The sequence below is a fragment of the Saccopteryx bilineata genome, chromosome 6 (genome assembly GCF_036850765.1).
Source record: "Saccopteryx bilineata isolate mSacBil1 chromosome 6, mSacBil1_pri_phased_curated, whole genome shotgun sequence".
Classification (NCBI taxonomy): domain Eukaryota; kingdom Metazoa; phylum Chordata; class Mammalia; order Chiroptera; family Emballonuridae; genus Saccopteryx; species Saccopteryx bilineata.
This window is the reverse complement of record NC_089495.1, coordinates 103,881,993-103,901,241: the sequence shown is the minus strand read 5'-3', so window position 1 is coordinate 103,901,241 and position 19,249 is coordinate 103,881,993. Positions and strand designations below refer to the sequence as shown.

General features: G+C 40.8%; 1 protein-coding gene across 3 annotated transcripts in view; it reads left to right on the top strand.

The window, feature by feature from the left end:
• The first annotated feature begins 3,727 nt into the window (after positions 1 to 3,727).
• The window catches only part of TSC22D1 (TSC22 domain family member 1), a 159,132-nt gene continuing 143,610 nt past the window's right edge, over positions 3,728 to 19,249 (top strand). For all 3 annotated transcript variants that reach the window (XR_010726259.1, XM_066237323.1, XM_066237324.1), the window contains exon 1: positions 3,728 to 6,597. Coding sequence is in view for 2 of the 3 variants with exons in the window: in XM_066237323.1 (XP_066093420.1) it covers positions 3,728 to 6,597 (2,870 nt within the window). In the remaining variant the exon portion in view is untranslated. The remainder of the gene's footprint in view (positions 6,598 to 19,249) is intronic.

Genomic DNA, 19,249 nt, shown 5'->3' with positions numbered 1-19,249 from the left:
GAGAGAGGTTGGGTAAGATACGTGTGCATGTTGGCACACACACACACACAGCTGTTTTCACACTCAGGTTTCCATAAGTGCATATCTTAGTGGAATATGATGCAGCTGAGACAGGAATTTGAAAGTGACTGGCAGACAAAAATGAAATACATTTAAAAATATTTTCTTATATCTTACGTTATTCTGGAAAAGTATTTAAAACAAAACTCTTCTAAAAGAAAAAATATTCCTACCCCAACATTAAAACAGTCAAAAACAACAAATTAAAGGGTATTAAAACAGTCAAATACCCTTTACTCTAGGTCTAGGCTATCAGAACAAGTATGTTTTTATAGGATTACTCAATAACTCATTTTTCAACTTTGGGTAAAAATTTTATATGTGTTTCTTCTGCTTGTAACCATATAGGCAGGATCAGAGGGTATTGAGGTGCCCCAAGGCAACATTTTGAGTGACCAAGAGCATTTTCTTTCAGACGGTAGTCCAAAGAAACACATTTTGCCCATCAATATTCCACTGCAGTTTCAGTTGGTTAGTAAAGTTTCCATTTTCCATTAAAAAACTGTTGAAAAAGCATGTTAGATTTGCATTTCAACACTGGATTGCAGCCATTTACAGGCATATCATCAGAAACAAAAGCTTTTGGGGTATTTTTGTAAAATACACAAATGGTCAGTTATATAAAAATACAATCATTTCACGCACTAATTTATGGATATCACAAAACAAGTATAATCTTTTGAAATATTTTTTTTTAATTGCATATCACTTTCACTATTTCTTAGCACCTAAGCTTTGTACTCCATATTATCAATTTAACGTTAAAAAAAAATGTAGTCCTACTTTTTGGGCTTAGTCCCGGAGGACACTGAAAAAGTAACAGTATATCAAAGCTTTGATACAGGATATACATGGGTTATTGAAAGTATGTTTCTATTCCATTATATAACAGAATGATGACATGAATTTTTGAGATGGAATGAGGGAAAAAGTTTGGAGGAACCTAAAGGTAACATGTTGATTTGACAACTAGACATCTATCATAACTCTGCAAAAGACTACAGCCATTTATGCTTTAACAAACTCCTCAAACAGGATTGTAGATGTCAGTCTGTGCAAGTTCCTGAATCAGGTCTAATCATAACGTTTAGTCCCCTGACTTAGAACCTAAGTTAAAAAAAAAAAATTCTCTCTAGGGTTTGCTATATCACTTTTCTTTTTTTTTAAATTCCTGGGCAAGAAATATATTTCTGCTTAGTAGTAAAAAAAAAAAAAAAAATGCTTATAGAGCTAGACTGTTTTAACATGTTAATGACAGGGAAGCAACTTACAGTAAATCGCCTCCAACCAAACCTGGCATTGTTTTTGTAGAACTACACTGAGACCCCTGCAGGTTTTTGTTTTAAAACTAGAATTGCCGATGGTTCTCTTCTTTTCTAAAAGGTAGTCTTCACTTATCATTGCACTCATGTGGCCACGCCGGACTAGACCACTTTGTCTAACTAACTGCCTGGACATTTAAACGAAAAGACTTCGCTGCTGGAGATAAGCTCCACCTGTTGAGGTCAGTTAGTTTACTGAGCCGGGAGGCTTCTTTTCTCCAGGTAGGGACCGATTGCAAGCACTCCATTTCTAAGAACCCACCCCGGAGGAGCTACGGCAGTTAACTGCAAACAGCTGCAATATCTGCCCGGCTGGCTGGTCCTTGCCAGTCTAAGGGCGAGGGGACCGCATGGCAGCCACAACTGCACCGCACAAAAGGCAGCACCTATTGTGAGGAGCCGGCCTTCTGTGGACTCCGCACCACCGGACGCTTAGGGCATCACCCTCCGAGGGGGCAAGGGCGGCACCGGCCAGAGCAGAGCCCAGGTGCGGCGAGTGGAAGAAAGGCTCTGCCACGCGCGGACGAAGAAAGCCTGACTCATGTCGTGGCGGTGGCAGCTGCGGACTCCTGGGAACTGAAACTCGTGATGCTGCTGCTGCTGCTGCGGAGAAACGCCTCATTATCCATTCTGCAGCCGGGGGACACCCCCCACGGCGCGTACACCCTCGCGGCCGCACTCCCTTCTCTGCCGCGTGCCCGCGCGCGCGACGGCCGCGTGTGAAAAAAGAGCGGACACACCTAACTGCGCGCGCCCCTCGTCCTGCCCCACCCCCACTCGGGCACTGTCTTACGGGCCAACCCGGATTCGTTCCCGTGCCGAAAGCCCCCACCCCCACTACCCTCCCGGCATCGGCACCACCAGTCTTCGGCAATTTCCGTCGGGACACGGGGCGCTCGCCCAGGCCCGAACACCGGTCGCCTCGTTCCCCGCCCCACCGGCTTTATGTCTGCGGCGCCCGAGCGCATGCGCAGACGCCATCTTCCCTCCTCCTTTGCCGGCCCCCTACCCCCGCCGCCGCCTTCTTCGCCGGCGTTCGCCCCTCCTCCTCCTGCGCTCGGGCGCTGGTCCCTCCTCTCCCGATGCCGCGAGAGGCTGGGGGGATACCGTGGAGCCGGAGGAGAGCGCTAGTAACAACCACCTCAGCCCCCTCCCTGCCCGCTGCCCTCCCTCGGCACTCACCCGCCCCGTTTGCCGACACCGACCAACCCCACCTCGCGTTCCCTTGAACGGCGTCAGCTGCAGTCGCTGCACCAGCCCGTCTGGCCACCAACGCCGCCGAGAAAGGAGCCGCCGCCGCCCGCGGCCCCCTCCCGCCCGGACCGCGGGAGCAGCGGGGTGAGGACGAGCCGGCTGCGGAGGAAGAGGACGAGAGCGCTCGCACCGCCCGCCCAGCGCTCGTCTCGCCGCCCGCCGGGGAGGCTCGGGCGCCGGCCCCTCGCTCCCCGAGGACGTGTGCCGAGCCGAGGCGCCTGCCCTGAGGGAGGAAAATGCTCGGGCTCCATGGCTGCCAGTGATGGAGCGGTCCCTGGGCTCCCGCTGCCACCGCCGCCGCCGCAGCCCGGCCGTGCTCCGCGAGGACCCGGCGTCTCTGCGCGCCCGCCCGCGCCTCGTTGCTGGGCTCACCGTACCGGGCGCCCCGCCGCCGCCCCGCTCGGAGTCTCGTCGCCCCGGCCCCAGCCTTGGCCAGTGTTTCCTGCTGGAGCAGCCACCGCGAGCCCGGGGGGTTTGAAAGGGTCCGCGGGGCGTGGAGGGAGGGCCGAGCGGGGCCTGCGGGGCCGGGAGGGCAGGTTTGAGCGACGCTGAGCGCGGCGCTCGCCGGGGGTGGCGAGGGGAAGGCGACACTCGGCTCCGCGCTGCCTCCGTGCAGAGCGCCCGGGAGGGTTTTGCAGCGGCCGCCGCCGGGGCGACGGGAGGAGGGGTTGAGGTGGCTCCCGAGTTGTCCGGAGAAGGTGGGCATTCCCCGGTGTCCCCAGCCCCTTCCCTAGTCGCCCCCTCCCCTCGGCTCCCCTCCCGCCCGCCCCGCAGCTCCCGGGAAGCGGAATATAAAGGGGGGTGTGAGACTAGAGGGGAAAGTGAATGGTGAAGGACTGAAGGGGTCCCCCCTTCGGGTCCCCGGCCGCCCTGTTCACCCTCGTTCATCCTCCCTCCCCGAAGCTCGCCCTCGAAGGCAGGAGCGGCCGGCGCCTTCGGCTGAGAAGAAGAAGGAGGAGGAGGAGAAGAAGAAGGAGGGATCGCGCCGGGCGGAGCGTCGGGTCCCGTTTTCCTCCCCGGCGTTGTGAATACAAAGATTACCGTGCAGAAGGAAATTGCACTCGCCTCCTCCGCCCCCCGTACCCAACACAATGCACCAGCCGCCTGAGTCCGCCGCCGCCGCGGCCGCTGCAGACATTAGTGCTAGGAAGATGGCGCACCCGGCAATGTTCCCTCGAAGGGGCAGCGGCAGTGGCAGCGCTTCTGCTCCCAATGCAGCAGGTACCGGTGTTGGTAGTAATGCCTCATCTTCCGAGGATTTTGCACCTCCGTCGCTGCTCCAGCCGCCACCTCCTGCAGCATCTTGTATGTCGGGACCACAGCCTCCGCCTCCACAAAGCCTGAACCTGCTTTCGCAGGCTCAGCTGCAGACACAGCCTCTTGCACCAGGCGGAACTCAAATGAAAAAGAAAAGTGGCTTCCAGATAACCAGCGTTACCCCGGCTCAGATCTCCGCCAGCATGAGCTCTAACAACAGTATAGCAGAGGACACGGAGAGCTATGATGATCTGGATGAATCTCACACGGAGGATCTGTCGTCTTCCGAGATCCTTGATGTGTCGCTTTCCAGGGCTACTGACTTAGGGGAACCTGAACGCAGCTCCTCAGAGGAGACACTAAATAACTTCCAGGAAGCTGAGACACCTGGGGCAGTGTCTCCCAACCAACCCCACCTTCCTCAGCCTCATTTGCCTCACCTTCCACAACAGAATGTTGTGATCAATGGGAGTGCTCATCCACACCACCTCCATCATCACCATCACATTCATCATGGGCACCATGTCCACCATGGGCACCACCATCCATCCCATGCTGGTGTGGCCAGTGCATCCATCCCTGTAGGGCCACCCTCAAGCCCAGTATCTAGAAAACTCACTACAACTGGGAGTTCTGACAGTGTTGTACCAGCTGCACCAACTTCTGCTGCATCATCGGGTGGCTCACCTGCATCTGTAATGACTAATGTCCGTGCTCCCAGTACTACTGGCAGTATAGGTATAAATTCTGCTACAGGCACTAATACAGTGAATAATGTTAACATTACTTCTCTGGGTAGTTTTAATCCTAATGTGACAAGCAGCATGCTTGGTAATGCTAACGTAAATGCAAGCAATGTTCCTAGTACTGCTAGTGTGAGTGCGGGGCCTGGAGTTAACAGCAGTGTTAATATCTTGAGTGGCATGGGCAATGGTATTATTTCTTCCTCGGCTGTTAACAGTGTCCCTAATGTAGCTGCAGGGATGACTGTGGGATCAGGTACAAGTCAGCAGCAACAACCAACAGTTAACACTTCAAGGTTCAGAGTTGTGAAGTTAGATTCTAGTTCTGAACCCTTTAAAAAAGGTAGATGGACTTGCACTGAGTTCTATGAAAAAGAAAATGCTGTGCCCGCTACGGAAGGTGTGGTGATAAATAAAGTGGTGGAAACTGTGAAACAAAATCCAATTGAAGCGACTTCTGAGAGGGAGAGCACTAGTGGGAGTTCAGTGAGCAGTAGTGTCAGCACACTGAGTCACTACACAGAGAGTGTGGGAAGTGGAGAGATGGGAGCCCCTACTGTGGTGGTGCAGCAACAACAACAACCAACTCTTCAAGGTGTGACCCTTCAGCAGATGGATTTTAGTAGCACTGGCCCACAGAGTATTTCAGCAGTGGGTGTATCACAGAATGTTTCTCAGCCACAGATCTCGCAAGGACAGTTACCATCTCAAGAACTGAGCTATCAGCAAAAGCAAGGTGTTCAACCAGTACCTCCACTAGCCACTCTCAATGCTGCAACTGGTATCCAGCCTTCGCCTGTTAATGTGATTGGGGTAACTTCAGCTTTAGGTCAGCCTTCAGTTTCTAGTTTGGCTCAACCCCAGTTGCCATATTCTCAGATGGCTCCTCCTGTGCAAGCTCCCCTTCCAGGGGCACCACCCCAGCAGATACAGTATGGACAGCAACAATCGACTGTTTCTACACAGATGGCCCCAGGTCATGGTAAAGCAGTGACTCAGATTCCTGCTGCAGAGTATGTACAGCAGCAGCCCATTCTTCAAACAGCAGTGTCCTCTGGGCAGCCCAGTTCTGCAGGAGTGGGAGTGGGAACAGCGGTGATTCCTATGGCTCAGCCCCAGAGTATCCAGCTGCCAGTGCAGCCTGCAGCAGTCCAAACACAACCTGCAGGGGCATCTGGCCAGCCCATCGGTCAGGCTCAAACAGCAGTATCTGCTGTACCCACTGGCGGTCAAATTGCAAATATTGGTCAACAAGCAAATGTACCCACTGCAGTGCAGCAGCCCTCTCCCCAAGTCACACCTTCAGTTATTCAGCAAGGTGCTCCTCCATCTTCACAAATAGTTCCACCTGCTCAAACTGCGATTATTCATCAGGGAGTTCAAACTAGTGCTTCAAGCCTTCCTCAACAATTGGTCATTGCACCCCAAAGTACCTTGTTAACTGTGCCTCCCCAGCCACAAGGAGTAGAATCAGTAGCTCAAGGAGTGGTCTTGCAGCAGTTGCCTGCAGTTAGTCCTGTGCCCTCTGCTAGTAGTATTTCTGTTACAAATCAGGTTAGTTCAGCTGGTCCTTCTGGAATGCCTTCTGCCCCAGCAAACTTGGTACCACTACAGAATATAGCACAAACCCCTGCTACTCAAAATGGTAATGTGGTTCAAAGTGTTAGTCAGCCTCCCTCGATAGCAACTAATATAAATTTGCCTTTGGCACAACAGATGTCACTAAGTTCTACTCAGTTCTCTGCACAATCATTAGCTCAGGCAATTGGAAGCCAAATTGAAGATGCCAGGCGCCCAGCGGAACCCTCACTAGTTGGCTTACCTCAGACTATCAGTGGTGACAGTGGGGGAATGTCAGCAGTTTCAGATGGGAGTAGCAGCAGCCTAGCAGCCTCTGCTTCTCTTTTCCCGTTGAAGGTGCTACCGCTGACGACACCCCTGGTGGATGGCGAGGATGAGAGGTAAGGTCATGCCATATTTCTGCAGATACTCAACAGACTGAGTTTATTTGATAGCTATGTGTGTGTGTGTATAATACATATAATTTATGTATATAATACAGAATTAGTCTAAAATATGTATTTTTTCATTTTTGTATGTGAAAATGCATTTTTGTGGTAAGTTTACTACATCAGGTGTTCCAGAATGGTTTCAAGGTGGCTAGGAAATGGTGTAAGTAATATGTAAACCTTTGACAGAATACTACTGAGCATTACGAATAGGGTTGGGAGCACTCAGTCGTTCTTGTTATTTATGAAATGCTTTTAAAAATATTAATTATGAACAGAAACTTAACTTTTGCTAACAAATATAATAGTTAATCTATTCTTTTGAATTACTAAATTCTATATGATTGTTTCTTAGGAGGGGTGTGGTTCCCACATTTGTGTCTCCTTTACTAGATTGGACAATCCTTTCCAGTTCTACTGTGTTTAATCTTAGTCTGTGAAAGATGCTACCTGATTTTCCTAGTCAGACAAAATAGGAAAGATAATCTAATCTGGGTTATATAGGTTCCCTTCATTCTGTAATTAACCAACTTTTATATACTTATTTAATGGCCATTTTGTCTGAACAGTGAAGGAGTCATGGAAATCTTAAAAAGTTTTCTGTGGGGAAGAAGGGCATACACTGTCAAAATAACCCTATTTATTTTTTTTATGGTAGTGTGCTGTAAATTTTTCCTTTTGCATAGATCAAGGTGGTAGCCATTTTAAGAGAGTAAAGAAAGTAAGTCCTAGAGGGTTGAATTTATAGAGGCGTGAAAATAAGACTTTTGTTAATCTACACCTGTTTCCTTGTTCCCTCATCACAAAAACCCATAAAGCCTAAAATACACTATTAAACTGATGTTTTCTTAATTGAATTGGAAATCATGTGCTAATCACATTTGTTGAATCAAATTGTGTCTTTGAAGCTGACTAGTAGAAAAGTTGTGAACTCTCATGATTCTACATTGCTTTATACTAATTAGACTTTAGAGGAATGTTTTCAGAAATTTGCCAGTCTGACTAACCTTGATCAAAATAATATCATAGGAGTTCTGACAAAAGCTATACATTTTCTTGTGGAACTGTGAGTAAGCTTTAAAGATGTTTACTTATTTTAGTATTAGTTGGAGATTTTTGTGATTGAACTTTCATCAAGCCAATTAGAACATTTATATTATATGTATTTTGTGGTTTTTACTTTGGAAATTTTGAGCATATTTCAAAAGAATTGCAATTTTAGGAAAAAGTTTTCATGATTTTTTTAGTTATTTTTTAAAAAGGGTAAAGACACAGTTTATTGAAATAATTTAAAATGTTGTCTTTCAAGATTTTTATTATTTTCCTAATAGCCATATAATTAAAATTTTGTTACCTAACCATGTAGTCTGTGCCATGTACAAAAACTATACTTTAAAAGTTAGACCTTTTGTAGGAGGTAGTTTCCTTAATTAGCCTATTTTAATTATTGTTAAATCTTTAATTTTATCATATCATTCTACTCATCTGTAATTGCTAATATTCACCTATAATTTTAAAGAATTATTCAGCCAAATATTAGTGTTTTCTAAATCTAAAGGGTATAATCTGAGTGAAGTCCCTATAAAAACAGCCATGTTATATATGTGGTAAATTGAGAGAAATGAAACAACTGGTGAAGTAAATATATAAATGAAAACGACACATTTTGAATTCAGACCTGCCATGATTTTTGTTAATTATCCTTTGTGGTCTCCTGGCATGACTTTCTCTGTTTTTTCTTCCTTGTGGTAGGGCATGCATGATAGAGTGTTGCACAGCTTGCTGCTCCAGACAGTCAGATGTTGCTACCTTCAACTAGGTTGTTAACTGTAGGGATAAAGTCCCAGTGTAAGTAAGATATTAGTACAAATTCATTTTTCCATATAGTAATTCCAATTCAATTTCATTTTCCATATAGATGAAAATTAATCAGAGACAAATTATTTAGGAAGGTTGAAATTAGAGACAAAAAGAGATACTCAGATATAATTAAATTAAATATTGGTATGAAGTAATTTGAGTTGACTACCTGTTTTGAATTTACTCCATATTTGAGCTTTTGTTATGTTAACATCAAAGTTAAATCATCAAATCTGTAAAATTTTTGTTTCAGAGTTGTCTTTTAAATTCTGAAAAATAAAAATCTTTCACCCCTAAAATACCTGTAAAAATCAAAAAGGATAAATATGTACATTATTTTCTTTATTGTGTTTTACTGCAGATTATTTCCTTTCGTCACTATAGTTTGAAAAAAAGAAATGTTTTATTTAAATTTGGCCTTGGAAGGGTATTTGAGAATATCTACAAGAGAAAAAATGTGATCATGATTTAAAAAATTCTTTTTACCTTTTTTTTTTTTTTTAGTTTCTGTGTCACTTGCTTCTTCTGGCCTTGGTCACCTATTAGTCTGTTATGGGAGAAAGGGGTATATTATAATTTAAATATGACTTAGAAAACATGTTAACAAATTTTGGGGTGGAATGACAAATCAAGGATAGTTATTCTTTAGTTATTTTTGCAATAATACTTAACACTTTAAATTTTAAAATGTTATTAGACATGTGGGAAATGCTTTGAGTTGGCTGCTGGGAGAGACTATACAGATAGGAAACATGGCTCAGTCAGTAAGATTATATATCTTGTTTTTAAAAATTCAGTCTCATTAAAAAGGTCTTAAATATCTTATTTAGTCTTTAGCATGAACTTACTTTTTCAACACAGGAAAAGATAGAGGTATTTGACACTGATATATAATCTTTTGTGTTTTCTGATTATTAGTACAGCCTTTTATATGAAATTGTTCAAACTTCTAGTCCTTGCTTCGGGAGAGCTCAGATGTTCCCTCTGAATCATTCTCTTCACCCAAGGAATGTTTCCTTTGCACTCTTTAGTGTCCCTCTATTTAAGCACTGCGCACATTCAATTTATGTTTACCCTTCTTTCCCATAAGAGTATGAGTTCCTCAAGGGTAAGAACTCTTTTTTTTTTAATGAATTAATGAGCAGAACTTTCTCTGCTTTTTCTATCACTATTTAAAATATATATTGTCTCATTTTAAACTCAGTTGTTAGAGATGCAGGATCATATAATTTATATGACAAATTGAAAAGGAATTAATAAAAGGAGTTGCTTTTTGTACCTATTTTACTTCATCATTTCTTGAAGTGAATTGATACTGATCTCCTGAATATAGTGCCTCTTGAATAGTAGGCCCTCAAATATTTATTGAAGAGAATTATCTATAAAATAGAAGTAACACACATTTTGCCTACTTCTGAGGATGGTAGCATCAGATAAAGTACTTTAACTGTGAAATACTAAATTATAAGTTTTAGTTTTATTTAGAGTGTACCTGCACAGAGTTAGATAATTTACATGATCACAAAGCAAACAAAAGCTTCCTGCCTTCTTCCTTTCCATTTTTCCCTTTCCCAGAAGCAATCACTTTCACCTTTAGATGGTTATTGTAATATTTACCTTGTAGTCCCTAACTTTTATAGGTTGAGAGCATGGATTCTGGAATTAAACTGCTTAGGTTTGTCATTTACTAGTTTTATGTAACATTGGCCTCCTTAACCTCTATGCCTCTGTTCATTTAAAAAGATAGTGAGAAATAGTACCTACTACATAAGTTTGTAATAAAAATTAAAGGAATTTGGAAAGCCCTCAGAACTGTGTCTAACTGATATGCCCTATATACGGATGTATTAAATAATGTATTTCTTGCATTTATTTTTGGCCTCACTAACTTCCTGGATGGAAAATGAAGATATAACTTTGTTGTCATCACCTACTCAGCTGGTACCCCTTCCTCTTAATAGTTAAAATTACATTACTATTGATTATTCATTGTTCTTGTAAAATATTACTTTTCTTATCCTGTGCAATGTCCTGCATTTGCCTCCCTTCTTCCATCCCCCCCCCACTATCTAGTAAATACAATACTAATATATATGGTATATATATATTTTATATACTATTTAGCATATAGAAATGTTAATGAGTCGTTCCCCCTCTGCCTGTAAGTTTTCATGTATCAGTGTAATCTGTTTTCTTCCAGTAGCCTTTCAGATGTTTTGGGCTTTACCTTTTGTGATAGAGCCATTTCTTAGGTGTCTGGTAATTCTCGGTTGTCTGTTTGCACTTAAGTGTAGGAGATTAAAGAGCTAATAAATTCTTAGTGTGACTTGTTGACAGGTAGCTTTACCATAGGGTTATCTGGCTGGAGTTGTCATTGAGCCCCCTCCTTCCCCCTTGAATTTTCTCTATAGTTATGACTAATTGAATTTTTAATCAAACGTCTGTCAAGATGTTCAGACATCTTGTCGTTATCAATTTTATCTTCCTGAGGAAGTCTTTTCTCTTATCCCTCTGACCTCCATTATGGACTGATTGCCCTTTATACTTGGTATACAAGTTTTATCATGGGAGTTCCTTCATTTTCTCCTGTGGTTGGATGTCCCAAGTTTCTAGTGACCCATCTCATGTTTATTCTTGGTTTACTTGATGTTGTAAAATGACTATAGTTTATCCTGACACTTGTTTTATTCTTTGGTTAGGTAAAGAGTACCAGATGGGAAATTGGAATATTTCATAATTTTGCTTTGTTGCTTTTTGGCTTCCATGTTGCTTTTGAGAAGTTTGAAGCCATTTTGATTCCTCATATGTTGTGTGTGACCTTTGTATGTCTGGGTTTTGTTTGTCCTTTTCTTTTTCCCCCTTGTTTACGCTTCTCTCTCTCTCTTTCTCTCTCTCTCTCTCTCTCTCTCTGTTTCTTTAAGATTGTATTTGTTTACTGTGTTCAGAAATTTTGTAATGTGAGGGTCCTAATGTGGGTTTCTTTTTATCCATGGTGCTGAATACTTAATGTGACCTCTCAGTCTGGAAGCATCTTTTCATCCTGAGATTATTTTCTTGAATAAGGTTATTGATTCTTTCCATATTCTCTCTCTCTCTCTCCATTCTCCAACTCTTCTATTTGGGATAATGGACCTTCTTGACCAGCCTTCTTAATTTTCTCATATTTTCTTTCCTGTTTTTAATCTTTTTTTTTTTTTTTTTGGTCTCTTTACTGAGTTTTCATTTATTATATATTTACTTTCTAAGAGCTTTTGTTTTAGTCTTTGCTTTTAAATGGTATCCTGTTCTAAAAATGATAGTACTTTCTCTTTGCTGTATGATTATATAGAAGATAGGTCTATTTTTAAGATCTTTTTTTCACTCTCTGTTACCTGTCCTCAAGTGTTTTATTTTTATTTTTTAATTTATCTTTGGTTTGTATTTGCTTTGGACTTTATCTTTCAAGTTATACCCTTTTCTTAGATGGTTGTTGATGGTTGTGTATAAGAGTAGGGAAGTAAAATGCTGAAAACAAAGTCTTGTTAGCTTTTCTGTATAGTTAACTAGGCTGGGCTGTTTGGTTGGAGGACTTTTGATGTCAGTTTTTTCAGGTCTTTCCTTAAGCTGGTTAGATTCCCTGTAGAAGGCTCTTCTGATTTCTTGCATGGAGGTGAAGTCCTACGTACATTTTGAGGGCAGGGGAGAATGAGGTAAAAGGTCTTGAGGACTCTTAGCATACTCATAAGTATTTTTTTCGCTTACCCTGTTTTTACTGTGTTCTGCCTATTAGTTGGGCCTGATTTCCTCAGTCTTGGGAACTTGTGTTTCATATTCTTCAGAGAATGTATTTTCAGTTTTTGGGGGGAGGTAGGGGAAGAGAATTTGGGATCTGTGGGGCTCATTTCTTATTTTAGCACCCTCTCTTCCTCACGTCCTACATCAGATGTTATGTGGTACTGCCAATTCCTGAGTCTTTTGGGGGATTTTACAGTTTAAATTGGGTTTATTTTTGGCTTTCTTCACTATTTGCTAAGGATTTGATTTTCTAGTGTTTTGCTAAGTCATTTGTCACTCAGCCATCTGTTTTCCAACTTTCAAATTTTTGTTGCTATTGTCTTTTCACCTGTTCTCTCAGTTTTTGTGACCTTGTGTCTTTATATTTTAAGAATGTGATTTTTTGTCATTTTAGTGAGATTTTTAGGAAAGAAGTACAAAATAGATGTGTGTGTATTTACTGTTATTGCACACCTGTCTTAACTTTGGAATATTGTACTGTGAGAAGTTTGTGAATTTTAACAAAGTAATTGCTCCAAGATTTGATATATAAAATTTATAACATAAATTTTAAGGGTGGAATTGCTTGGCAGAAATAAGAATAGTCTCTAACTTGGTTCTTCAAAATTATTAAAAATGTTAAAATTAGATTCAGTTTATATTTATTATCACATTTACCCATCTCAACAGCCTTGTAAATTAAGATTTTCTTTCTGTTTTACTGGTGAGTAAACTGAAGCTTACTTTATTTATTAGAGAGGCCAAGTGAGTTGTCTAAGGATAATAGTAGTAAAGCAGAGCTAGGATTTAAATCCATTTTTCCAATTTAAAATCTAGTGCTGATTTTACTACTTATAAAGACCACAAGAGGTAATGCTGATGCCAGAAATAATATTAGAGGGGCTGAAAACATGAAAGAAGGCAGGTTTAATTGATGTATTAGTAAAAATAATGGGAACTGTTTTAGAACACACCAATATTTGCCTCTAAACCATTGATGAGAAAACAGTGGGTGAAGTGATCACAGTGGCATACCTGGACTGCAGTAGACAGTCAAATGTTGAGTTAATGTTAAAAAAATTTTTTTCTTTTGAAAGTTGCATGAAAATGATTTTTTCAGGAAAATTATTTTAATTTTCTAATAATTTAAATTCAGTTTTTGTAACATTGGCTTCAGAATTACAAAACAATTAGATTTATTTCTTGTTTAGAAAGTTTCATTAAAAAATATGAAACTGCAAAGCATGACCTGTTCTGATCCTGCAATATTAGTGCCCTGCTGGTTGGTTTTTTCTGTATCACTGGGTTGTTAGTGTTGAATATGTTATGGTAAGAATATGCTTTAAATGCTCATGAAAAGATCACAGGAGGAAATAATATTTAAATCATGTTTTACATTATTTTGAAATGCTGTCCTCATTTCTTCTCCCCAGCTTTCCACACTTCCCTATATATTTTTTTCATTACAAGTCATTTTGACCTGGAAATCTTACTTGACCTTTCAATATCATTAGGCCAAGTTGACCTTTGCTTTACTCCTTCCTGAAACACACTTTTTTGCTCTCTCTCTGGGATATCCTTTTTAGTTCTTCCCACATTTCTGGTCACTCCTTTTCAGTCTGTTCAGATTCACTTCCTTTATCAGACTCTCAGTGTTGGGGCTTTTTGTACCTTTCCCCTAGGTAATCATTTATTCTATGGCTTTAAATACAATCTGTATGCTATCATCTCCTGAATGTATATCACTAGCCCACACTTCTCTTCTTAGCTTTGACTGATAGATATCTGCCTTTATAATATCTCTACTTGCATTCTTGTAGGCCTCTCAGTCTCAACAGATCATAAACTTGACCCAGCCTCTCAAATTTTCTCCTTTAGTCATCCTCATTTTAATATTATTTCTTACTCTGCAGTAGCTTCTTACTAGCCTCATGCAAACATTCTGCATTTCTCTAATATTATATCTTGTAGTCAGAATGATACTCTTTTTTTTCTAATATTAAATGAGAGGCAGGGAAGCAGACAGACTCCTGCATGTGTCCTGACTGGGATCCACCTGGCAGGCCCAATAGTGGGCAGTGCTCTGCCCATCTGGGGCTGCTGCTCTGTTGTTTGGCAACCAAGCCTTTTTAGCACCTGAGGTGAGGCCATGGAGCCATCCTCAGTGCCCTGGGCCAACTTGCTCGAACCACTTGAGCCTTGGCTGTGGGAGGGGAAGAGAGAGAGAAAGAGAGAAGATGGAAGAGTAAGGGTGGAGAAGCAGATGGTCACTTCTCCTGTGTACCCTAACCAGGAATTGAACTCAGGACTTCCACACCACATGCTGACACTTTACCACTGAGCCAGTCGCCCAGGGCCAGAATGATATTCTTAAAATGAAAATCTGTTCACATCACTCACCCAAAATCCCTGAAAGCCTTCCCCTTTCTTTTAAAGTAATTACTATTTGCTTTTATTTACTTCTGGCATTGTAAGTCATGCCCTCCCTCACTTTCTGCATTCCCACTGCCATCTTTCAGTCCTCAAGTTGCCAACTATTCTTACTTTTTTTTCTCTAGGCTTTGGAACATTCTGTTCCTGTACCTGCTTATCCCTTGTGTCACCTCCCCTTAATTCTCCTTGAAGCTCAACAATTTTTTTTTTTTGAGAGCTAGGGAGACAGGGAGAGAGAGGGTGAGAAGCATCAACTCAAAGTTTATTTCACTGTAGTTGTGCATTGATTGTTTTTCATATGTGCCTTCCAGATTATTTTTGTATATATATCAGCTCACTACTTAGGTTGAAGAACTCTTGATCTGTTTATATACCTAAGTATTTATTTATTTTTTTAGTAAATTGTAGATGGACTGATTATTAAATTGTTTATTGTTAGGAGACTTTATTCTCTCCCTGCACACCTAATTAATATCTTTGGTTATTAGGCTTTCTTATGTAGTCACATGGCAAGAAACAGAGTATTGACTTGTTAGGAACACTTTGAAGGTATAAACATACAATTGAAATAATTCTAGCCTTACATTTTTGCTATTATATGGCTACGATAGTATATCTGGGGGCAATAGTAATAAATCCTTATTCTTGTGTGATTTTGGGGGGTTGTTTTAACAAAGCACTTTGAAATAGATTATGTCCTCTTGAGTCCTAGAGTTCTTAAAGTTGATAAGATGCTTTTGTTCAGTTTTCACAGAGGAAGAAATAGAGTCTTTGGTTCATTTATTTGGTCAGTAATTAGGTGTAGAGTTTCTACTATGTGCTATGAACTGATTTTAGCTTCTTCATAGACAGACTACACTACTAGTAATATAGTAGTAGTAATTGGAGTAGTTGAAAATTATAGTACTTATATGCATTTTATGTATACCAACTTATTTAATTCTGAGAACAACCTTCTTTATCCATTATTTATTAAGTACCATTATTTCCATTTTGCAGGTAAGGAAACTGAAGGATAGAGATATTAAGTAACTTATTCAAGGTCACATAGCTAGTAAGTGGGAGCTGGGACTTAAGCTAGCTGGAATTAAAGTTCCAGAGGTTGTGCTCTAACATCTTTTGTGATCTATTGCCTCTATAGCATATAATCAGAGCCAAGGTATTCTATTGTTTCCTCTGTCACCTTAAATGCATTGGAGGGCATTGGGAACTGCAAATATTTCTTACCTTATTATTCCAAGATATATGTGATCTTGGAAGTTTGGATGGGGATGCTAATCTTGTTCTTGTATCCAAGAATATAAACTCCATGAGAGAAGGGACTTTACCCATCTATGTAGTTTATCTCTGTATTTCCATTTTATGCCAGGGCTTGGCTCATAGTATTTTCTGAAATATTTGTTAACTAAGTGAATTCAGATATGCGACAGAAACAACCCTGTGAACATCTAACATACATTATAATTACTGCCAAATACTTTGCCATCCTGTTATCATTACACAAATGGCACAGCTGTTTTGATCGACAAGAAAACAAGTTCAGTTCTTTCCAGATATGTTACTGGACCTGCTATTTTAAATTATCTCTGTCTCCCTTATACTAATCTATCAAATGTGTACATTTATTGAGTAGATATAAGTCACTATATCTAGTAAAGATATAAGCAAATCTTTAATCAAACACAGTTCTTGTCCTCAAGGGGAATATATACAACATATATCTGGGGAGAGTATGTGACTATGTAAGGGCAAGATAACAGTTTTAAACTACATTAAATACGAAATTAAAGAATCAGTTGGGAATCTTGAGATCTCTCAACTCTTGGTATATACAATAGATGGAGGAACAAATTCAAAGAGGCTAAGTGAATTCTCCGACATAATGTTATAAAATGTTTCTTAGATTGGGAACTAGAACTCTGCTTTCCAATATGGCATTGGAATTTACATTCAAAGTTCACAGATAGAATAGAATTGACCTTTGGTGTAGTATAGGAAAGCAGTGTTATTTGAACTGACTTGAAAGTTTTGGGTTGAAGGAGAATGTTTCAGGCAGGAGAATATTAATAAAAATGGGAGGAAATAAAAAAATTCTGGATGTCAGTAAAGCAACAATTGGACTTTAAGTTTGTCTCGGGAAGTGATAGGAAGTGACTGAAGATTGAATTGGGGCATGATTTGGCCCTTGACTCTTGTTAATTAAATGATCAAGGAAGATTAGTATAAAAGGAATCTGTAGTTTGCACTGGACTGGGGGTATACCTAGAATAAGGAATGCCCAATTAGGAAATTATGTTTTCCTGTTATTAATGAATGAAGGATGTAAATTAGGGGGATAGTTATTTCTACTGTGAAATGATTTGGTACAGGAAATGAATTTGGTTAGCAAAATTCTCAATTTATAAAAATACTGTATTCACTTTCCTACCTTCTTCTCTAAAGCAGTATGTTTCTCTTCTCATTTTTAAAAAGTAAAAATAAATATGACTTAATTTCCCAGAAAAGCTCTTATCTGTAGCTACAGTTTTATTAAATGTCTGAAGGATAAGTGGTTATAACCTTCAGGTAGGATTTTTGGCAATTTAAAACTTTCGTAGGGTTTATCTGTATTGAATCCAAAGCAGGCATGCACCAAATATATATGGTAAAAAGCAGGCCTTGGCTCGGTAGCTCAGGTGGTTGGAGTATTTATTGTCTTGATGTGCCAAGGAAGAGTGTGGTGGATCCTGGGTCGGGGCACATACCAGTGGTGTATGGATGGGTAGAGCAGCAGACTGATGTTTCTTCTCTCTCCCTCTCTCTGTCTCTCTCTTTCTCCCCACCCCCCGCCATCCCTCTTCCTCTTTCCCTCCTCCTCCTTTTCTCCCTCTCTCTAAAATCAATAAATAAAAATTTTAAAAAATGTGAAAGCAATACTATCATTGATACTAAATGTGAGTAATTTGATTATTTTATTGATATTTAAAGTGCCACAAAACTTATTCCTTTATATATTCGTGCCTTTTTTCAGTTTGCTTGCCATTTTTTAATTTTGAGAATGTATACATATAAAGGAATATAATTTTTTAAAAGGACATTTTGAATTGCCCTTAGATTACAAAGTCTCCTAGGTATTTGAAAGGATGTAATTAGTTTAATAATTATATGCATAGCACTATTTGTATCCTTTTTTTAATTAAAATTTTTTAAACATTTTTTTCAATTACAGTTGACATTCAATATTAGTTTCACAGGTACAACATAGTGGTTAGACATTTATATAATTTATGAAGTTATTCTCTCTGATAATTCTAGTACTCTTTTGACATAGCTCTGTCTTTAAGGGGAGCCCACTGTTGAATTCATGAATAGGTATAGGTAACAGGTTCCATATATTACTTTTCTACTATTTTTGGTTTGTTGCTTTAGTTTTTTTATGTATTTATAATTTATTATATTGTGTAATATTTATATTTATCTTTGTAAGCTGCTTGAAACATTTTAGGTAATGACTTAGGATAGAAATCCAACAAATTAGAAAAGTACGACAAAGTAGGATGTGATAAATTATGAGATGCTAATAAAGCACTTTTGGTAATTAGAAAGTAAAAATCACATGCTTTTGAGAAGGTGACGTTTGAGAGAAGTCTGGTAGCTATGGGGGATTAGCAAGTCATTCTAGTAGAGAAAACATTAAAAATGTTTAAGGTGCAGGAAGTATTTATAGAGAAGAACATAGTCTAAATTGGTAGGAGATAGGAGTTAGTATCTGTAGTCAGGAATAGAGAAGATAAGGCTTGCAGCTCGGGCCCAGTAGCTCAATTGGTAGAGTATCATCCTGATACGCCAAGGTTGCGGGTTTGATCCCCAGTAAGGGCACACACAAGAGTCAACCAATGAATGCATAGATATGTGGAACAACAAATTGATGTTTCTCTCTCTCTCAAGTCAATAAATAAATATAAATTATATTTAAAAAAGAAATAAGACTTGCTTTCAAAAGCCTAAAGGCAAGGCCCTGGCCGGTTGGCTCAGCGGTAGAGCGTCGGCCTGGCGTGCGGGGGACCCGGTTCGATTCCCGGCCAGGGCACACAGGAGAAGCGCCCATTTGCTTCTCCGCCCCCCGCCCCCCTCCTTCCTCTCTGTCTCTCTCTTTCCCTCCCTCAGCCAAGGCTCCATTGGAGCAAAGATAGCCCGGGCGCTGGGGATGGCTCCTTGGCCTCTGCCCCAGGCACTAGAGTGGCTCTGGTCTCTACAGAGCGACGCCCCGGAGGGGCAGAGCATCGCCCCCTGGTGGGCAAAGCATCGCCCCTGGTGAGCGTGCCGGGTGGATCCCGGTCGGGCACATGCGGGAGTCTGTCTGACTGTCTCTCCCCGTTTCCAGCTTCAGAAAAATACCAAAAAAAAAAAAAAGCCTAAAGGCAAGATTGAGGAGTCTGAACTTAATATGGAATGGAGGTCCCTTTAGGTTTTGGTCTGTATAGTGGTTTGCTCAGTATTGTGTTTTAAGAAAGTTCTGACTTGACTTGTGATGTCTAGTTGCTTCCTTAGTGGGGTCTGAGAGCTCTGTAATTTCTTT